This window comes from Octopus bimaculoides, chromosome 19 (assembly GCF_046866305.1).
Source record: "Octopus bimaculoides isolate indiv1 chromosome 19, ASM4686630v1, whole genome shotgun sequence".
NCBI classification, from domain to species: Eukaryota; Metazoa; Mollusca; class Cephalopoda; order Octopoda; family Octopodidae; genus Octopus; species Octopus bimaculoides.
This window is the reverse complement of record NC_142946.1, coordinates 28,708,919-28,727,098: the sequence shown is the minus strand read 5'-3', so window position 1 is coordinate 28,727,098 and position 18,180 is coordinate 28,708,919. Positions and strand designations below refer to the sequence as shown.

Sequence of the window (18,180 nt, the reverse complement as noted above, 5' to 3'; positions counted from 1 at the left end):
AACAGAATCGAAGAGAGAGATGTGCCGCGGAGGTTTGGTGTGGTGTACATAGTAAATCGTGTTGACGCTGGTAGCATAGAGGCTGCTTGGTAGGTGCTGGTTAGTAGTCGTAGACTCTTGTTGCTGATATGGCGACGGCGGAGGTCATCGTGGCTGGACGAAGCTGTTGAAGTGGTCGCTGGAACTGCTGCTGCTGTCGTGTGGTACACGGAACAGTTCTCAAAGAGAAACTGGACCGAGACAAATTTGTGGGGTATGAGTTGATCTATATATAGCGTTAAGAGGGCTCCAAGACGGTGATAGAATTTTACTCTATCACGTGACCTTATTAGGAGCCGTGATTGGTCAGTTTGCGTTCTGGCGGGAACGGTTCGAAGAAGTTGCCGATTCGAATAATGATCAGTCACGTGATGGACAAGGAATGGGTTCTCTACTACGCTCGCATTTATTTATATTTAAATGAGAAGATTGTATGTAATGGCGATAGTAGTTTTGTATCTAGTGACGATAGGTAGTTTCACTACAATTTTCAATGATTATTACAGCAAATTGCTTGTAAGACCTTCAACTTTATTTTGATATTCATGCTCATTTGCTCATAGACCTTTGTTTTGAGAACAGTTCTTGCATACCTGTTCTACATTTTTCTTATTTTTGTTTCACTCTTTGAAGAATTTAGCTTTCACTAAGAAGTTTTATGGGTTAGAATGATACTATAGTAGCAACAGGAGAGAGAAAAATAGCACGTATGACCAAAAGGTTGTAGTGTGTTGGTGAGTGAATCTTTTCTGGATATCCTTATTTTCAATATGTTTTTGTGTAATAGTAACACCATCCCAGATATGTGAGCAGTACTCCAATACAGATCTTCAGTATTTTTTGATTTCTAAGGACATTATGTAGAATAAAGTTAATTTCTAACTTAAGCACTTGACCTCAGAGGAAAGAAATATAACTGTATTGAGCTACTATATGACTGATACTCATTTTAATCAGCTCTAATGGAATGAAAGCCAAATATACAGGATTTGAACTTGGAATGCAACCAAGTACTGCAATGCTGAATGCACACTAACCTTTCTTCTGTTTCACAGCCCACTGAATTATTCAATAAAACTTGTTTAGTCAGTGGGGCAATGTTTGATGGAATTAGAGAAAACTATTGTGTATTTACCTACACTCTCAAATTTTCTGAATTGAAATACTATTGGGATTCACTAAGCCTTTCAGAAGTGGATGAAATAAGAATCATTTGTGAGTTAGTATTAATTCAGTTCCCCTATCCCAAGCATGTTCCCAGCACATGCATGCTTGCACGCGCGCACACACACACACATACACACACACAGAAGGAAAAAATTTATACTAATAAGAAACCATTAGTTAGTCTCTCTAATCTAACTTAGATTTTAAAATTCTGTACAAAGTCAAGCTGGTTGTGCCTAAAGTGTGTGTGTTTATGATTTTTAACAGAAATATGCATTTTAGTGCAATGGACATAGAGATTGTAAGGCTTCGTATTGTGTTTGAGAGTTTAGTTGTGGATTGTTCATGAGAAGGCATGTTGTAAGACACTCATTAAAATGTAAAGTATCTTGGCACTGTTGGAAGAGGTTAGGTTTCCAGGTCTCATTATAGGGTGTTGTCAAGGTCTCTTTTTGTGGAAGTAGTGTTGGGTCTGGAGTGAAAAATGTGTAAGTTGCTTGTAGATGTCAATTACATATGGAAGGTTAAGGAGTGACGAGTAGTCTTAACTATGTAAGAGTGTATGTGTTTAAAAGTAACAGAAAGATGTGTATGAGAGACAACCAAACCCTAAGGTACATCAGATTATATGTGATAGAATGTGGATTAGAGAACCCTTTCAGTGTATAACATGATAGAGTAGACTGACAACAAACTTGTGATAAGAAACTTGGAGGTCAACAGCTTGGCTAGGTTTTCATATCAGGCACAAAAGAGGGGTTTGCTAATGCCAAAAGCAGCATTATTGTTTATTGTGAAGTTCTGTGGGTGAGAGACTGCTGGTATAGCATGTCTTTGATAAATCTGGCTCTCACAGAAACTGTACTGGTAGTCATTGGTGATGTTGGACGGAAGGAAAATAGAATGGTAACAATCAGAAATCATTGAATGGTAACAATCAGAAATCATTGTCTTTAGTATTCTCTAACTAGTGTTTTTTTAAGTAAAGCCATTGTAGATTACATGTTAATTAATTTCGTTTTATAGTATGAGAAAGATCTATCCAGTACATTAAACAGATATGTTTAATTATTGTGAGATAGAAAAGCCCATGAGTACACATACTTTTGAGTGGTAGTTCTAAATAGTCATAATATAATAGTTTTTATTTTGTGTCTTTCACTAAGAATAGGTTTCTCTTAGACTCCAGTTAATTTTATTATAAAAAACATGTATATGATATTTTTTTAATTATAATTTAATAGTATTGCTAAATTTTCCCCTATGCAAATCTTCCAAATACAATACTGAATTTCTCTTGATTTGTCATTTTTTTGCTTCTTCTTTCCAGATGAGTGGGGTTTCTTTTTCTTGACCAGATTCTTCATGTATGTTTATAAGTATTACTTTAGTGGGGGTTGTTATATGTATTCCAATCTGTTTTAGAAATGTACTTATTGATTTTAAAATATCTTAAGATATTTTAAAATCAATAAGTATGTTAATAAGTATATTATTCCAATTGATGATGCATTCTAGTAATTGCTTATTTCTGGCTTGTCACATTTATTTCTTATTTTATATCTTTCTCATTTTTATTTTAGAACCAGATCATATCTTTACTGTTAATGACCAGTTTACATCTAAACTTTTTAGAGTTAAAATACAAACAGGTAATATTCTCATTTTAACTTTAGTTGATTCTTCATTATATTTCTGAGTTATACTATTTGACAAGTGATTTGATGAAATTGTATTCATTGAATTGTTGTAGAATCATTATAGTCTAAAGATATACATACACTATTGTATTCATTTTTACAATGTTATTATTCTGTAACAATAATTATTATTATTATCAGGTATGAAAACCTTATGTTGTATGTCTATATGGTTGAACATCAATGACCAGGTTATAGGTCTACAAAATAACTCAGTAAAAGTGATTACTGCAGTGTGTTCTAAAATCTATGATGATATTCCATGGTGTAATTTATTTATTTATATTATTTTGATTTTCTTTAACTTAGTGGCCGGCAATAAAGGAGAGGCTGAACCAGAGCGTAAAGAGACTCGGAATAAAGTTGATGAAGACCGAAAACATGAATATCCTTTCGTTGTCAATTTTAAAATTCTTTTGCAATTTTAGATTTTTTTTTTTGTTTTGGTTTGAAGAGCCAGATTTAATATGAGCAGCTCTCAGAAGACACCCTCTGGAGTATATAATACACATAGGAGTGAAATAGTTATCTTCTTTTGCAGTTTTAATTCTGCAAAAGAAAAATTCCCAATAAGATGGAATTTTGACTGGCAAATTTTGTAATACATAGGTGTAGTCATGACTGTATGGTTAAGGAGCGTGCTTCACGACTACTTTGTTCCATGTTCAGTTCCATTGCATGGCACCTTAGTCATGTCTTCTACTATAGCCATGGATCAGCCAATAACTTGTAAAAAACCACTCTCTCTCTAATATTTTGTAGCATGTAGCATAAGCAGAACCTGGTAACATAGCAATTTCCTATTGACTGATGATGACAATAATGACAATGCATTTCTTATACCATCAACCACCTTCACTCCTAATATCTATCATTCTCCTCTCCACACTCTTGCGACCTTCACCCTTTTGGAGTGTAAACTTGATGGTACAAACACATCATAAGATAGTGAGGATTTTGTAGCATAACATTAGAAGGCTAACTTCCCTGGTGTTGGTGTTACAACATGCAGTGGGTGATAAGAAGGACATCTAGCTGCAGAAAGGAAACCAAGAGTTAAACCTAAACCAAGGCATTCAATGATCCATACAACCCATGCTAGCATAGAAAGCAGACTTGAAATGATGATACTGATGATGTGCATGTTTTCATGCCTGTGTTTACATTTATGCAGTTTGACAAAGAGAGCTAATAAGCTCCAGATCATTATGGATCTTAAAGGTAATGTCCTAGCCTGGTCACAATCATAATGATGAAAATAAGAACTTTAACTAGGAACATAGTTTATGGAGAGGTCATCTAAATAAATGTAAATTCTGTACAATGTATAAACTGAGTTTGCAAAATATGAAATAAAGTTTATAAAAGATATGTCTTTAGTTATACAATAATAAGAAAAACAACCTAAATTTCAATGATTTACCCAATTAAAAAGCACATAATAAAGCATCTATTTTTCTGAAAATGAAAATAGGGGTAAAGTTTATAATTTTCTAATTCTTTCAAAGACTCTTTCTATTTTAAACTGAATATGCTTTTATATTAAAGATAGCATTTTATATGGACAATTTAACTTCCAAATTTTAACATCTTGCAAAGCAACAGGTATTGAACTAGTTACTGTAATAAGACCATAAGTTTCCTTGACCAACTCTATGATTGAAGCTGCAATTGTCAGGATCATGAAAGCCAGAAAAAAGCTACAACATAATGTATTAGTTGCAGAGGTTAGTTGTTTGATTACTAAATATATTTTTTATAACAATAATATACACATGTAATTTTATGAATCTATAAAAACATGCAAGTAACTCAGAAGCAAAAGAGAATGTGCAAGGTAAAGAATAACAGCCAAACTATTTAAGGAAAATGAAGAGCAACTAGTGGGAGATAATGAGGGAAATTTGAGTAGAAGTTTCAAGAGAGGAGAAATATCTATTATTAGTTCATTCTATGTGGTTTAAGTAAGATTAAAGTGGAGTACATATTGCCCATTTATTATATTTTTTCTTTGTAATAACTATTTTTGCTTTCAAGTTTTTAGTTAATATTGACTGGGAAGTAATGTATAAACTGTTTTGCTGTTGCTAATTGGCATTTACTGTGACACTATGATTCCAGTACTTTGTTTTAGAAGATATTTGTTTTTCTTTTCTCTTTTCTCTCATTTCTTTCACTCTTAGACTATAAAAATTACAATCAGTAATTTAACTATACTTTCTGCTAATTAATAATACAGCATGGATTATGGATATTAGGTCTCATTTGTTAAACTATAAGATTTTAGGAGAATCTTGGAATAAGGTTTGAACCAACTACTTTAAATGTCCTTGCTGTTCATCACTATTTTATTATTAGCTTCTTTCAAATCTGTTAAACATTGTTAGCACAGAGCTATTTGTTCAAATGTAAAAATATTGTGCCAGGCATAACTCAGTCACATAATGCTACAAGCTTAGCATTATGACATTGTTAGAGTAACAGAACAGCTTAAAACAAGCCATATGTATTCAACCTCACTGAAATTAGGCCACTTCTTCCCTCCCCCCCCTCCTTTGGAAATAAGATTAAACTGATAATTTGTGGGAAGTCAAAAAAACAGCAAAAATATTCAGTGTGATCCTCATACAAGCTGCTGAAAAATAACTTGTAGTTTGTCTAATTTCACAGTGAGAATGAATACATATAAATATTACACCATATACTTGTTCATATTTTGTTTTTATTTCAACTTTCTGTTTGGCAATTCACATCAGAACTAAATCCTTTACTTGTATGAACACCAAAGCACAGTAATTCCTTAGTATATCATCAAAGACACTTAATGATAAGTTTATTAAGATTTCTTGAAATATACTAGAGAAGTATTTAGTTGCTCCAAATCTTATTTTATTAGGCTCTATATTTAATCCTATGGTTTAAAATGAAGAAATGATTTGGTTTCTTTTCAACAATGTTCTATTACATTTTATTTCATCTCTAGGTTTTAGTCTAGTTTGGTTTCATTATCTATATTCTTGAATACTGTTCTGTTCTCTCTCTTTCTCTGTAAATGTGTATTGTGGTACAAGGGAACTGTTATGTGCTATCCAACTGTGTTATGTCCAAATATGTGCCCTACTCATCTCACCTAATGTTAACAGCTGCTACTACCAATCCCTGCTCGCTCGCTCACTCCACTCACGTCCATTCACCACCACTGCCCCAGGTCGAAAGAAGATGATCCTAGTCTTGTTTCCTGTTCTGGTGGGGCCCCTCAACTGTTGATGTCACAGCCCTTCTGGTTCATCTCATGTAGGGTCATGTCCCTGTGATCTCAAAGATCACCTTTTCTCTTCACTCCATGTCAAAATCTGCCATCCACTTGGGTGGATGCCTCACACGCTCTGATCCCTGCAGGGAGGGAACCTTGTTCTCTTCCTCTCCTCCACCGTCGTCGTCCAATGAAACAACAATTCTGCGAACATCCAAGACATGACGCAGCATTCCATCCTCAGAAACATTATTTTTGGAATTAATAGCCGTTACTGTTCCATTGAGATGTGCAGTGTACCTTCAGGGGCTTAACCCAGGTTTCATCTCCTACCTGCATGAAGGCAGGCCTACTCTCTTCTGCAGGGCATTCTGATGGTTTACTCAGATGCGGCCATTCATATCTGAATGTTACTCTATGTCGTATGGACTCTTTGGCTTGTCCTGATCAGGGTGATATTTTGTATCAGAATACCACTTACAGTGGTGAGATGCATCCCCTCTCCACCATGGCCTTGATTGTGCGATGGTATCTATCAACGATCCCATTACCGTTCGGCTTGTATGCCACTCTGAAGAAGTGTACACATTCTACTTATCAAGTATCTCCTTCAGTATATCCAAACGAAATGCAAGACTGTTGTCCATCAGCAATTCGTCCACAGGAGTCCCGCTCCAGGAATATCAGTCACGATACATACTCGTCTGCAGTGCTTGTCTTCATTTCCCTCCATATGGCCATCCAACCAGGTCCACAGTCAACCATTGAGAGATGCATCCCCTGCCGGTAGTGTCACATCTATTGCCAGTTGTCTCCAGTTGTGCTCTACCGAGATGTTTCCCTGCCCATGTACACCCAGAGCAGGGTCAATGGCCTAACGCATTTCAGGACCAGATTCACTCCCTTTAGCACTGCATCCAACTCCTCCACATTGTTGTGGTTGTAATCATCTGCTTTTCAAAGCCAGGCCGCATCTTCCACTTCGACACCACCAATTTCCAGAACAACCCCTGTCACTATGCTGCTAGCATTCTCCAATTTGGGCATGTACCAGTTTTCTCTTACTGGGTCTGCTGCTCTTGCCCTCTCTTGGATCTCCTGTATAATTACTACCATCCCCTCCCCCACTTTGGCTTCCCTGTCTGCTCATCTCTTGATGTGCACACTGTTTGAAGCCACCCTGCAATTAGATAGTGATTCACTAGTCTCCCACACCTCGAGAATAGTTCTCACCTGTTGACACTGATACCTGGTTCCAGGATCTCATTACTTCTTCAACACACCAATACACCTGTTTTATCTCTTTGAAGCTTGAGCCCCAGTGCAGCTCCTTCAAACATTGGCTCCGGTGACTTTGCAGTCAGTCTGGACGTCTTTAGATGACTTTATGATCTCTGTGGCAGATACTGCAGTCTCAGCTACTAAAATATCATCTATATAGGAATTGGTGGCCTTTTTTATCTTTCCCAGGATAGATTTGAGCACTGTCACTATGATCTTTGGCGCAGAAATTAGCCTGTAACCCAGCCTAGTCAAACAGTATGTCTGGCCCTTATATCGCATCACCTGTCAAAGTTTCTCACTCACATGGAGCTGTAGATATGCTGACTTCAAGTGAACAATTTTTCCACGCTTGTCATCTGTCTCCATCCATGCAGCGTCTCACTGCAGACGTAAGTTACCTTGCCACACATGTGGCATGATACATGGCCATTCATCTCCCAAAAGTTCAGTCCTGGCCTGACTTTGTCCTTTGTTGGCTGCACCACTGCCATTAGTGATAGCACTCCGCTCATCACCTCCTCTTTTAATGGAATAAGGACACGCTCCTTAATCCACCTCTCTACTTCTTCAAATTGTTATGTCCTTTCAAAGTTTGCTGGTAGCAGCTCACCCTGTTCTTTAGCATTGGGGACTCCCCTTTCCAGCGCCACTCTACTGTCCACTGCTGACCATTGAACACCACTCAAAAATCTTTGTCCTCAATGGTGTAAGCAGTACTATTACCTGCGGAGCTCTGGCCCCTCTCATGTTGCAGATGCCCAGCGCATAACGCCCCTGCACCACCAAACAAAACTACATCTCCACTGACACCCCCAAGGCAGTTGATCGTGTCCATGTCAATTCTGTCTACCACATGGTTGATCACAATTGCCTGCAGCCTCAGTATTGTGCCCCCCACCACCACTGCTGTCTCCACTTAGCTGCTACCCTTAGATCCAATTTCACTGCTGTCAACTGCCCAATCACTACTCGTCCCCTTCCATTTTTTTGTCACCCTTGGGGTCATGAGAGACATTGTACAGCCTATATCCACAAAGGATTTGAGCTTTTACTCCAACCAAGGCTTCAACTATGGGCACCGACTGCACGAGTGCCTTTACTTGCTCACTGGGGAAGTTTGAGAGGCAGCAACTTCTCCATGCCTTTCCCTGGCTGCAGTTTCAAGCGATATACCCAGTCTGTCTGCACTGGTTGCAAACGGATCCAGGCTTTGTCTCTGTGCAGTCCCTCGCCATGTGTGGTCCCTGGCACTTGAAACACCAGCCCATGAATGGTCACTGTCATTCCACAGCAGTTTATTTTCTCCTCATTCTTTACTGGTCATTGCATTATGTCGCAGGCTTCGGCAGCTGTCATTGCTACTGCCTTCTGCCCGGTGTTTTGTGTTAACACACAGGCTTGGGCGATGAGCTTGCTCATTGCCATTTTCTCACTGCCTGGCAGTTGTTGCAGTCACATTGATAGTCAGGAAAGCCATTTATGAAGGCCAATCGTGTTACCTTCTCTAGACCCTCTCCGGTAAAACTGGATAGCATGGCCAGTCTCCAAACCTTCATGGCTCATCGACCTGCTCCCCTCTCCACCTGATCGTTCTCAGCTTAGCAAATGTGGCATACATTCCCTCTGTATAGGCTTCCCTCAAGCACTGCTTGGTCTTTGCCATGCTTAGTTGGTCTTCCTCATCCATCTTGAGGTAGTGCCAATGCACTTCATTCCAGATACAGGGCCATGAGACCTGCTATATCGTTGATGCCTTGTAACCAAGCCACCTCCTTGATCTTATGGATCCAGGTAATCACATCTCCTTTGCCACAGAAAGGGGACAACAATGGACAAATATGTTTATATATGAGAGCCGAAATAGCTTGTGGTACAAGGAAACTGTAATGCGTGGAATAAAATACGGTCTACCACTGCCCCAGGCTGAAAGAGAATGACTTTGGTCTTGCTTCCCGTTCTGTTGAGGCCCCTTAACTGTTGACATTACAGCACTTTCCTTCCAGTTCATTTCATCCCCACGTGTGTCATCATCATCATCATCATCATCATCGTTTAACGTCCGCTTTCCATGCTAGCATGGGTTTGGCTATTTGACTGAGGACTGGTGAAACCGGATGGCAACACCAGGCTCCAATCTGATTTGGCAGAGTTTCTACAGCTAGATGCCCTTCCTAACGCCGACCACTCAGAGAGTGTAGTGGGTGCTTTTATGTGCCACCCGCACAAGAGCCAGTCATGGGGCACTGGCAACGATCTCGCTCGAAAATCCTACGAAAGCCAGTCAGGTGGTACTGGCAACGGCCACGCTCAAAATGGTGTATTTTATGTGCCACCCGCACAAGAGCCAGTCCAGGGGCACTGGCAACGATCTCGCTCGAAAATCCTTACACATGTCATGGACACAAGTGCCAGAAAGGCGACGCTGGGCACGGGTGCTATCCCGATTTCGCTTTCGCTTGCCGCAATAAGTCTTCGCAAGCTGAGTTTCGTGTCCAATGAAGGAGACGATGTTGGCACAGGTGCCAGTCGTCAAATTTAGTTAGATTTCACTTGCCTCAACAAGTCTTCATAAGCAGAGTTTAGTGTCCAATGTAGGAAAGGTACGCATAAGTGGGCTGGCTACACCCCTGGCAGGCCTTGGATTAAGGTCTCGGTCAGAAGTCATCGCCTCGGTGAGGCCCAATGTTCGAAGGTCTTGCCTCACCACCTCAGCCCAGGTCTTCCTGGGCCTACCTCTTCCACGGGTTCCTTCAACTGTTAGGGTGTGGCACTTTTTCACACAGCTATCCTCATCCATTCTCACCACATGTCCATACCAGCGCAATCGTCTCTCTTGCGCACCACAACTGATGCTTCTTATGTTCAGCTTTTCTCTCAAGATACTTACACTCTGTCAGGTATGCACACTGACATTACACATCCAGCGAAGCATACTGGCTTCATTCCTTGTGAGCTTGCGCATGTCCTCAGCAGTTACAGCCCATGTTTCACTGCCATGTAGCATGGCTGTTCGTACACATGTGTCATACAGTCTGCCTTTTACTCTGAATGAGTGTCCCTTTGTCGCCAGCAAAAGTAAGAGCTCTCTGAACTTTGCCCAGGCTATTCTTATTCTAGCAGCTACACTTTCAGCGCACCCACCCCCACTACTAACTTGGTCACCCAAATAGCGGAAGCTATCAAGTACCTCTAGTTTTTCTCCCTGGAATGAGACTAGAGTTGTTTCCTGTTTGTTTACAGTCTTTATTGCACCTGAACATCTGCCACATACAAAAACTAACTTCCTAGTTAGCCTTCCTTTGATATTGCTGCACCTCTTATGTGTTCATAGCTTGCACTGGGTACATCTTATAGAGTTACTACCTACACCATTTCTACATACTGAGCAGGGCCATCTACCTGAAGGGGTTTGTGTTTTATCTACCTTCCTACTTATTAGGATTTGGGTTTTAGCTAGGTTGACTCTAAGGCCCTTCGATTCTAGTCCTTGCTTCCACACCTGAAACTTCTCCTCTAGTTCTGATAGTGACTTCGCAATTAGTGCAAGGTCATCAGCATAGAGGAGCTCCCAGGGTCAACCTGTCTTGAATTCCTCTAGTGAGTGAATTTTAATTTTGTAGTGTTTTTTTTTTCTTCAAAAGCATATTATATGTCATGTTTCATACGTGTATGCTTTTCTATTAGTGCAAAATGGGAAAATTGTTTTGTCATCAGATAATGCCTTTCTTAATCAGAGGATTGTGCAGTTGTATATTTATTTACACAAAAGTTTCTGTCCTCAGTTTTTATGCATTGTCTGAGCATTAGTGGTGCATTTATGATTGTTAGTATAATGGTAAACCCATAATCATTTCTTTGAATTCTTGCTTTCTTCAGATGCTTGGTAGTGCATTTGTTGTTCCATAGGTATTTGATTATTTTGTAGATGGATTCTTTCTTCAAATTATGTCTATTAGTTGGCACAGGCTAAAATCATTTACCTTTTAAAGGACAAAAATAGACATGCTTTCAGTCAATTTTACATTTAAAGCATTTTGGAGCTTGATAGACCTTAATAGGAAACTAGGTTACAAGAAGCTGATAGCTGAATATTTTCCTCTCACAAGTCAATTAAATATTGGACTACCAGTTGAGGAATCACTGGTTCATATACTGTAATGAGGGTTTCCTGGTTTTGATGTAAGTTTCAGTGACCTGACTTTAAGTTACCTTTGTCTTAAATTTTTTTATGTGTTTGGTTGGTGAAATAAGTTTTAAGTATTTTTTAAAACATTTACCTTAGGTAAATTTTAAGTATTTTTGAACATTTACCGTGGGTTGTCAGTCAATGATAGTGGTTTATATAACTTCTTTATGCATAGCTTATCTTCCATCCATTTAACCCTTTAGTGTTCAGATTAATCTGTCAAATCTAATGCTTATTTGTTCATGTTATTTTGAATTACTCAGGTTCAAGAAGGATGTCCACAATATTTGCTTGTAACTTTAAATTTTTTACGTACAAATTTGAAATTTTGTCAGTGAGTGCTTATATACTAGTGTATTATAGTTATGTAAATTTAGCTGATCTTGCTTGACTTTTATGGGCAGGTAAATTTAACAGGTGTAAAAGCCATAACATTATAGATAAACACTAAAATTGAAATTCTTAATGCATCTTACCCGTTTGATTTGTTACTAAAATTATCCCAGATGTCAACCACCAACAATTTTGCCACTTTTCAAGATGAGGTACATTAATTTAAATTAATTAAAATACAGGTATAATCAGTACAAGATTTTACTCTCTCTCTATATTTCATTCAAACATTTTCATTGAAATTGAAGTACAAAACTCTTTTACAAGTCAATATACCTTTGGCTATGTACTCTTATACTATTCAATGAGTATATTTACATAACAGAATGCATCTAATAAAATAAGCTCATTAACAGGTGAGGCAAAGGTGAATACAGGTGTGTAACATACTGAAAATTAATATGTATTTCTCACTTTCACATATTATTTGTAATAAAATTGAAGGAATATAGGATAGTATTACTATCAAACAACAAAATATAGTTATGCCATATTTCTATCGTGAAACTGTCCAAAGCACCCTTTACGCAAGGGCACTTTGTAAAACAAACATATATTAGGTCTTGATCTGATGTCCTTTCACAGTTTTTCCTTCGATTTATTTTTTCCAATTCATGGAAGTCAATATTTTCTCTGACATCTACCTCAGTTAATTTTGCTTTTCTCCCAGTTCTGTGTTTTCTGGAAGAAAAGCTCTCACGTAACTGAGAAGCAATATCAACCTGAAATTTCAAATGGTTGTAGTTCTTTGGTAGCGGAGGTACCTTGTGGCTTTTTACATAAACAGTATATGAATTAGCTATAGTTAGACATAATGCTGGAGATTTATAGATCACCACAGCTTATATCAGGATTCCAGTAGTTCCACAGTTGAGGAAGCTGCTTGATACCAAACATAATTTTCGCAGTATCAGTTGACTGCCATAGTGGATTAGGTCTTCCACGAATAGAAATTGTGTTGAGCATTTGTTTCCTCTGCAACAGTTTCAAAACAACTTTTCAGTAGAAATAAAAATAAATAGCCCAATGGTTGAGCATCAGGAGGTAGACTGTATTGTGGACTAGTATTTTCTGTGAAATCAGGAATTGTGGTTGATGTAGTAACCTTCAACCATGTTGCCATAATGTTTTCAATATCATTTTCATTACTTTCATTATCAAAATTTTCCTTGTCCAACAAAGATTTATAAATGTCAATATGATTTGTCCGAAGACAAATCACTGTAGTTTGTTTTGTATATCACCTTTCATGTCGGAGTCGCTACTTACTGACGCCAAATCGTTAAAAACTAAGATATACACTTCTCTTAAAACGTTGAAAAAAATCAAGAAGTCTCAAAAATTTCACCATATTTTTACTTGAAAAAAGGCTTTATCTCACATTATCTCAAACCTACGAGAATTCAGTAATGTGATTTGTTTTTTTTTTTTTTGTTTTTTTTTATTTTAGCGATTTCATAGAGAAATCAGATACGGCCAGATTTGTTTATTTGTTTGGTTCAAACAAATAAAAGGGAATAATTTTCGGTCTTTCTAAACACTAATGGGTTAAATTAAAGCAACCCATTCAGGAAGATAAAATATGAATTATTCTTCATTTCTAGCACTTGAAAGAAAGAAAAATTATTTCTTTTAATCAAATTGCATGGTTTTTTTTTAATATTTATAAAATAGGATGTTTTCTATGTTAGCTACTTGATGATTATGCCAGTATCTGAATTTTGTATCTGATGTTATTAGGTCACTGAACAACTAAAAGCTCGATTTCTACCTAGTCCAGTGGTCATTAAAAAACGCATTGAAGGCTTGATAGAGCGAGAATATTTGGCTAGAACACCTGAAGACAGGTATGTTTAACTATACTCATTTGGTTTGAAATACTGAAACAAAGCATTGAATTTAAATTTGATTGGGTTTCACAATTATTGCAATACCATAGCTTAAAAGGAAACAGAAGAATTACTCTCAAATGCCCAAAGTACTAATTGTACAAGAATATCTTAGATTAAATGTAGTCTTTCTGTTTTGGATTGAGAAAAGAAGCTTCAGCAAGTATTTGCTTTCAGAATTTTGGTGAACCTTGCACAGAAAGTGAAAGTCTTTTTCCATTGAATACTTTTGTACTGAAAAACTTTTGTAATTACATACTTTCAATCTCCAACAAACATAAACTCCTTAGTTTTTTTTTATCATGACTTCCAAATTCATGATGATAAATAAAAGATGAAGCAATGGAAAAGAAATAAATAGTAATCATTGCTGCTTGTTTTATTCCACAAAACAACTATGAAAAATGCTCATGAACTTACCATTTCACCACTCTACTACTCCAACATTTGTGATACTAGTACTTCCAAAAAGTCATCTGTCTGATTGGCAAAAGCCTACAGATATATTGTCTCCTTTCTGTGTATTCAACTAGCTAGCTAGTTGCAGACATATAATCTGCTGAGTATGAACATTTAATTTACTGAGTACTCTCCTGAACATTTCTTCCTTGCTGAGGTGTTCTTGGAAATGTGCATAAACAAAATGAAGTTATTGGTGAGATTAATGTTATTGATATTCTGCTTAAACATCATCAGCAAAAACAGGGCAAGGAAACTAGATCCTCTTTTCTTTAAAATCCTAACTTCCTTCTAGATTATTTTAAGGCTTATTTTTTTGTCTGGATCTTTCTAATTTCTTCCTGAATTATGTATTCAAGAAAAAATTATCTGATGTAAGACCCCCATCTTATTTGAAAGTTATTTCCTATACATTCTATCATAGCTTCCTTAATAAACTTTAAAATATTCCATGTAAGGATTTGAATGTTTTAAACTCATCATTTCTGTTGTTGCCTCTGAGCTCCATTCTCGTTAGAATTAGTCATACAAAATGTTTTCTAGAGCAATAAAAGATCTGTAACATTACTGTAAATCAGTGGTTCTTAAACTGGACAATGTTTATACCAGGTATAATACATAATTTTTAAACAAATTATTCAAAAATCTTTGCCAGGTTTAGAATGCATATGACATTATATTATCAATATTCCTATCATTGGAAGTAGCTGTTATTAGCATTTCCTTCTTCAGGTCTAGTTAAAGAATTATTCTATTATTATTCAGCATAATAGTAACAGTTAGCTAAACATTGAATAAAAAGATACTTGAAGCTCTAATTGTCAAATACTGAACTTATTTTTAAATAAGCAAAATCTTATCAAACACAAGACAAACCACAGTTTCATTATATAAGTCCTTGCCCTCTTTGGTAATTTCCATAAAAAATTAACAAAGGAGACTAGTCCACACATATACCTGAAAAGAGGTACATGCTATTTACTTAAAATTGTCTGTATTGTTTCTTTTTTCATGCAAAATCTGGGAGTGGGACTTCTGAAACAATTCTATTCAGGCACTAAGCTATAAAAGGTTGAGAACCACTGCTTTAAACAGTAGATTAGGAGGAATAATACACTATAATTTAAGCTATGTGCAAAGTTTTTTTTCTACTTGCATGCACATAACTATGGTTCCATTGCTTTCTATTTGCCCCAATGAAGAGCTGTGTTCAGACTAAATTTGACCATTTTTGTATGTTTCCTTTTTTTCAGGAACAGTTTGATGTATTGGTGAATAGTCAAGGGTTGGAGAGTATAGTAATTGAAGTTGTAGTTGAAAAAATGTTAGTTGACATAGAGGACCAGAAGCCATTTGAATACTGGAAAAAGATTGCCAGTATCTTGATGATTCACAATAGGTGTCAAAATGACTGCTGCTCAATGTTGTGAACACTATAAAAGCTGCAATGGAGACAACAAAGCCATACATAGCCAGTTGAAAAGGGCACATCAGGTGTTCTGACTGTTTACATGCTGGAATTCATCACCACATCTTTGAACAGAGATTTAGGCTCAGTTCAGGCAGCTATGTGAAGCTACTGGAAGGCCATATGTGTAGCAGCAGGATTCAGCACCTTGCCATGCCTCCAGAAAGAGTCAGAAGTAGTTAAAGAATTTCTTCAACTTCACCAGCTCCAATTTCTAGCCTCCTTCCCATGGATTGCTAAGTGTGCAGCATGATTGAGAAAGACACCAACTGCTCTGCTTGTAAGGCCAAGCTGGTTGCCATGGTGGTGTTCAAAGATCTTCCAAGAATGCATGCACAAGGTTCCAGAACCATTTTGAGGTTGTGGTGGAAGCTGAGGGCAGCTACTTTGAGTAAACTGTTATCTACCAGCCTTAATCTAGTTGATATTTTTTTTGTTTTTTTTAAATGCTTTTATTTTTGGATGGGTTATGTTTTATTTTCTTTTTTATGGAAACTCATATTTAGACCAAAACATCCTATATTAGAGGCTCGAGTCTACTGAAGGCTTTCAACACAGTATAGGAATGGTTTTTAGCCACTACGAACTGTCATATAAGTTTCACATATCAATTAAAAACAAGTAACTGTTAATAAAATGGTAAAATATAGCATGGTTCTGCCTATGAATCTTTCCCAACAGAATTGGTCATATTTAAATGTAATGATTTAACATTTCAAGTTGAAACAATCACCTTAGTGAATAGGAGACCACATCTAGTGATGTACGTACAACATATTTTCCTAGTGATAATGAGGAAGTAAGTACATTGCAAATTGACAGACCTTCAACTAAGATAAGGCATGAATATTTGATTTTTGTTAAACTGACCAATTTATAAGATTTTGATATTCAGTTTTATTTTCTATAAAAGCAAAACATTAGCTATTTATAATCCATGGTTTTTCTATTTCAGAAAAATGTATACATATCTTGCATAATGAGGTGTCACCTAGCCAGCAGCTACAAGTCAACATCCAGTGTTTTATGCCATTTAATGTGATTGTATATAGATATAAATAAATAAAAAGAAGTCAATAATTGCACCATTACATGCTGTTATGATCCAACGATGCATTCTTTATGCTATCTGAGCAATTGTCTTTAAACTATTGGCAGTATGTTTTATGGTTAAAAAAAAAACAAACAACTAAATAAGCTAACTATTCAAATTGACCTTGCTGAAGATTCTGGTGAGATTCTAAAATGATCAACTCTCAATAGCTCTTAATTTCTTTTCAGCTGCTCTTACTTTTTTTGGTTGGGATAGACATTTGCAAAAATAGGCAATATTTGCTGAGAAGCAAGGAAATTCTAATTTGCCTGCTTATTTAAATATTAAAAATGTCCAACTATGTCTGGAAGTATTTTTTAAAAAAAAGGTTATATTAAAATTGAGTTAGGATCTTTTTCTTTTTATTTAATTTTTGTTTATATTACATTGCCAAATACCCAGATTAAATTTTATTTTAATATGTTTGCTTGTAATATTGCCTTGTCCTTCATATAAATTTGATTTGCGTGTATCTGAGTTTTATTCTATTTTTATAGCATATATACATGTATGTATGTATATATGTGTGTGTGTGTGTGTATGTGTGTGTGAATAAATGTTATATTTATTCCCTTTTCCATATTGAAACAATTCTGGAAAGCCATTATATGTAGGTTCTCATTTCTTCATGGTCAGAACTGCCAAAATTATTTTGATTTTGTCATGTCATAGAATGGATTCAACATTTTGCTTCTATCTCTCAAAAACTGCTCTGCCAATGACCAGATATTCCTTGTATTATAATTTAATTTGCATCTATGCTATAGAACTACCAGCTCCTCTAATTATGTTTATTGGAAGCTTGTAGTATTTGTAAATATATCAAAATTGCAAACTTTAATCAAGGACCCTTTTTTTCTTCGGTAGTTTTAAAAAGACTTTCTTATCAAACCAAAAATAAGGGTAGGATGGAATAAAAAAAAGTTACCAACCCTAATTTTAAAAATTTAATAAAATGTTTATGATTATTGGCTTTGTACTGTTATTAATTTTTTTCTTTTTTGTATTTTTTGTGGGGCTGGGGGAATTTTTTTTTTTTTTTTTTTTTTTTTAAACCAATTTATATAAATCATTTTTCATATGTTCTGAAATATGAACAACTAGTTGCCAAGAAAAACAGTATATCATTTTTTTTTTTTTTTTAAAGTCTGAATTAACACAATTATTTTGCTAAATATATTGCCTATTAAAATGAGACCCCCTATATAATACAATATTTAATAAAGACAAACACAAAATAATTTACTGC

General features: G+C 36.2%; 1 protein-coding gene across 1 annotated transcript in view; it reads left to right on the top strand.

The window, feature by feature from the left end:
* Positions 1-17,899, top strand: part of LOC106881211 (cullin-3) — a 129,185-nt gene extending 111,286 nt beyond the window's left edge. Inside the window, exons 13-17 of the mRNA XM_089366686.1 lie at positions 2,790-2,858; positions 3,216-3,291; positions 4,564-4,633; positions 13,763-13,869; positions 16,794-17,899. Coding sequence (XP_089222812.1) covers positions 2,790-2,858; positions 3,216-3,291; positions 4,564-4,633; positions 13,763-13,869; positions 16,794-16,818 — 347 coding nt within the window. The 3' untranslated portion in view covers positions 16,819-17,899. The remainder of the gene's footprint in view (positions 1-2,789; positions 2,859-3,215; positions 3,292-4,563; positions 4,634-13,762; positions 13,870-16,793) is intronic.
* Positions 17,900-18,180: the final 281 nt, after the last annotated feature.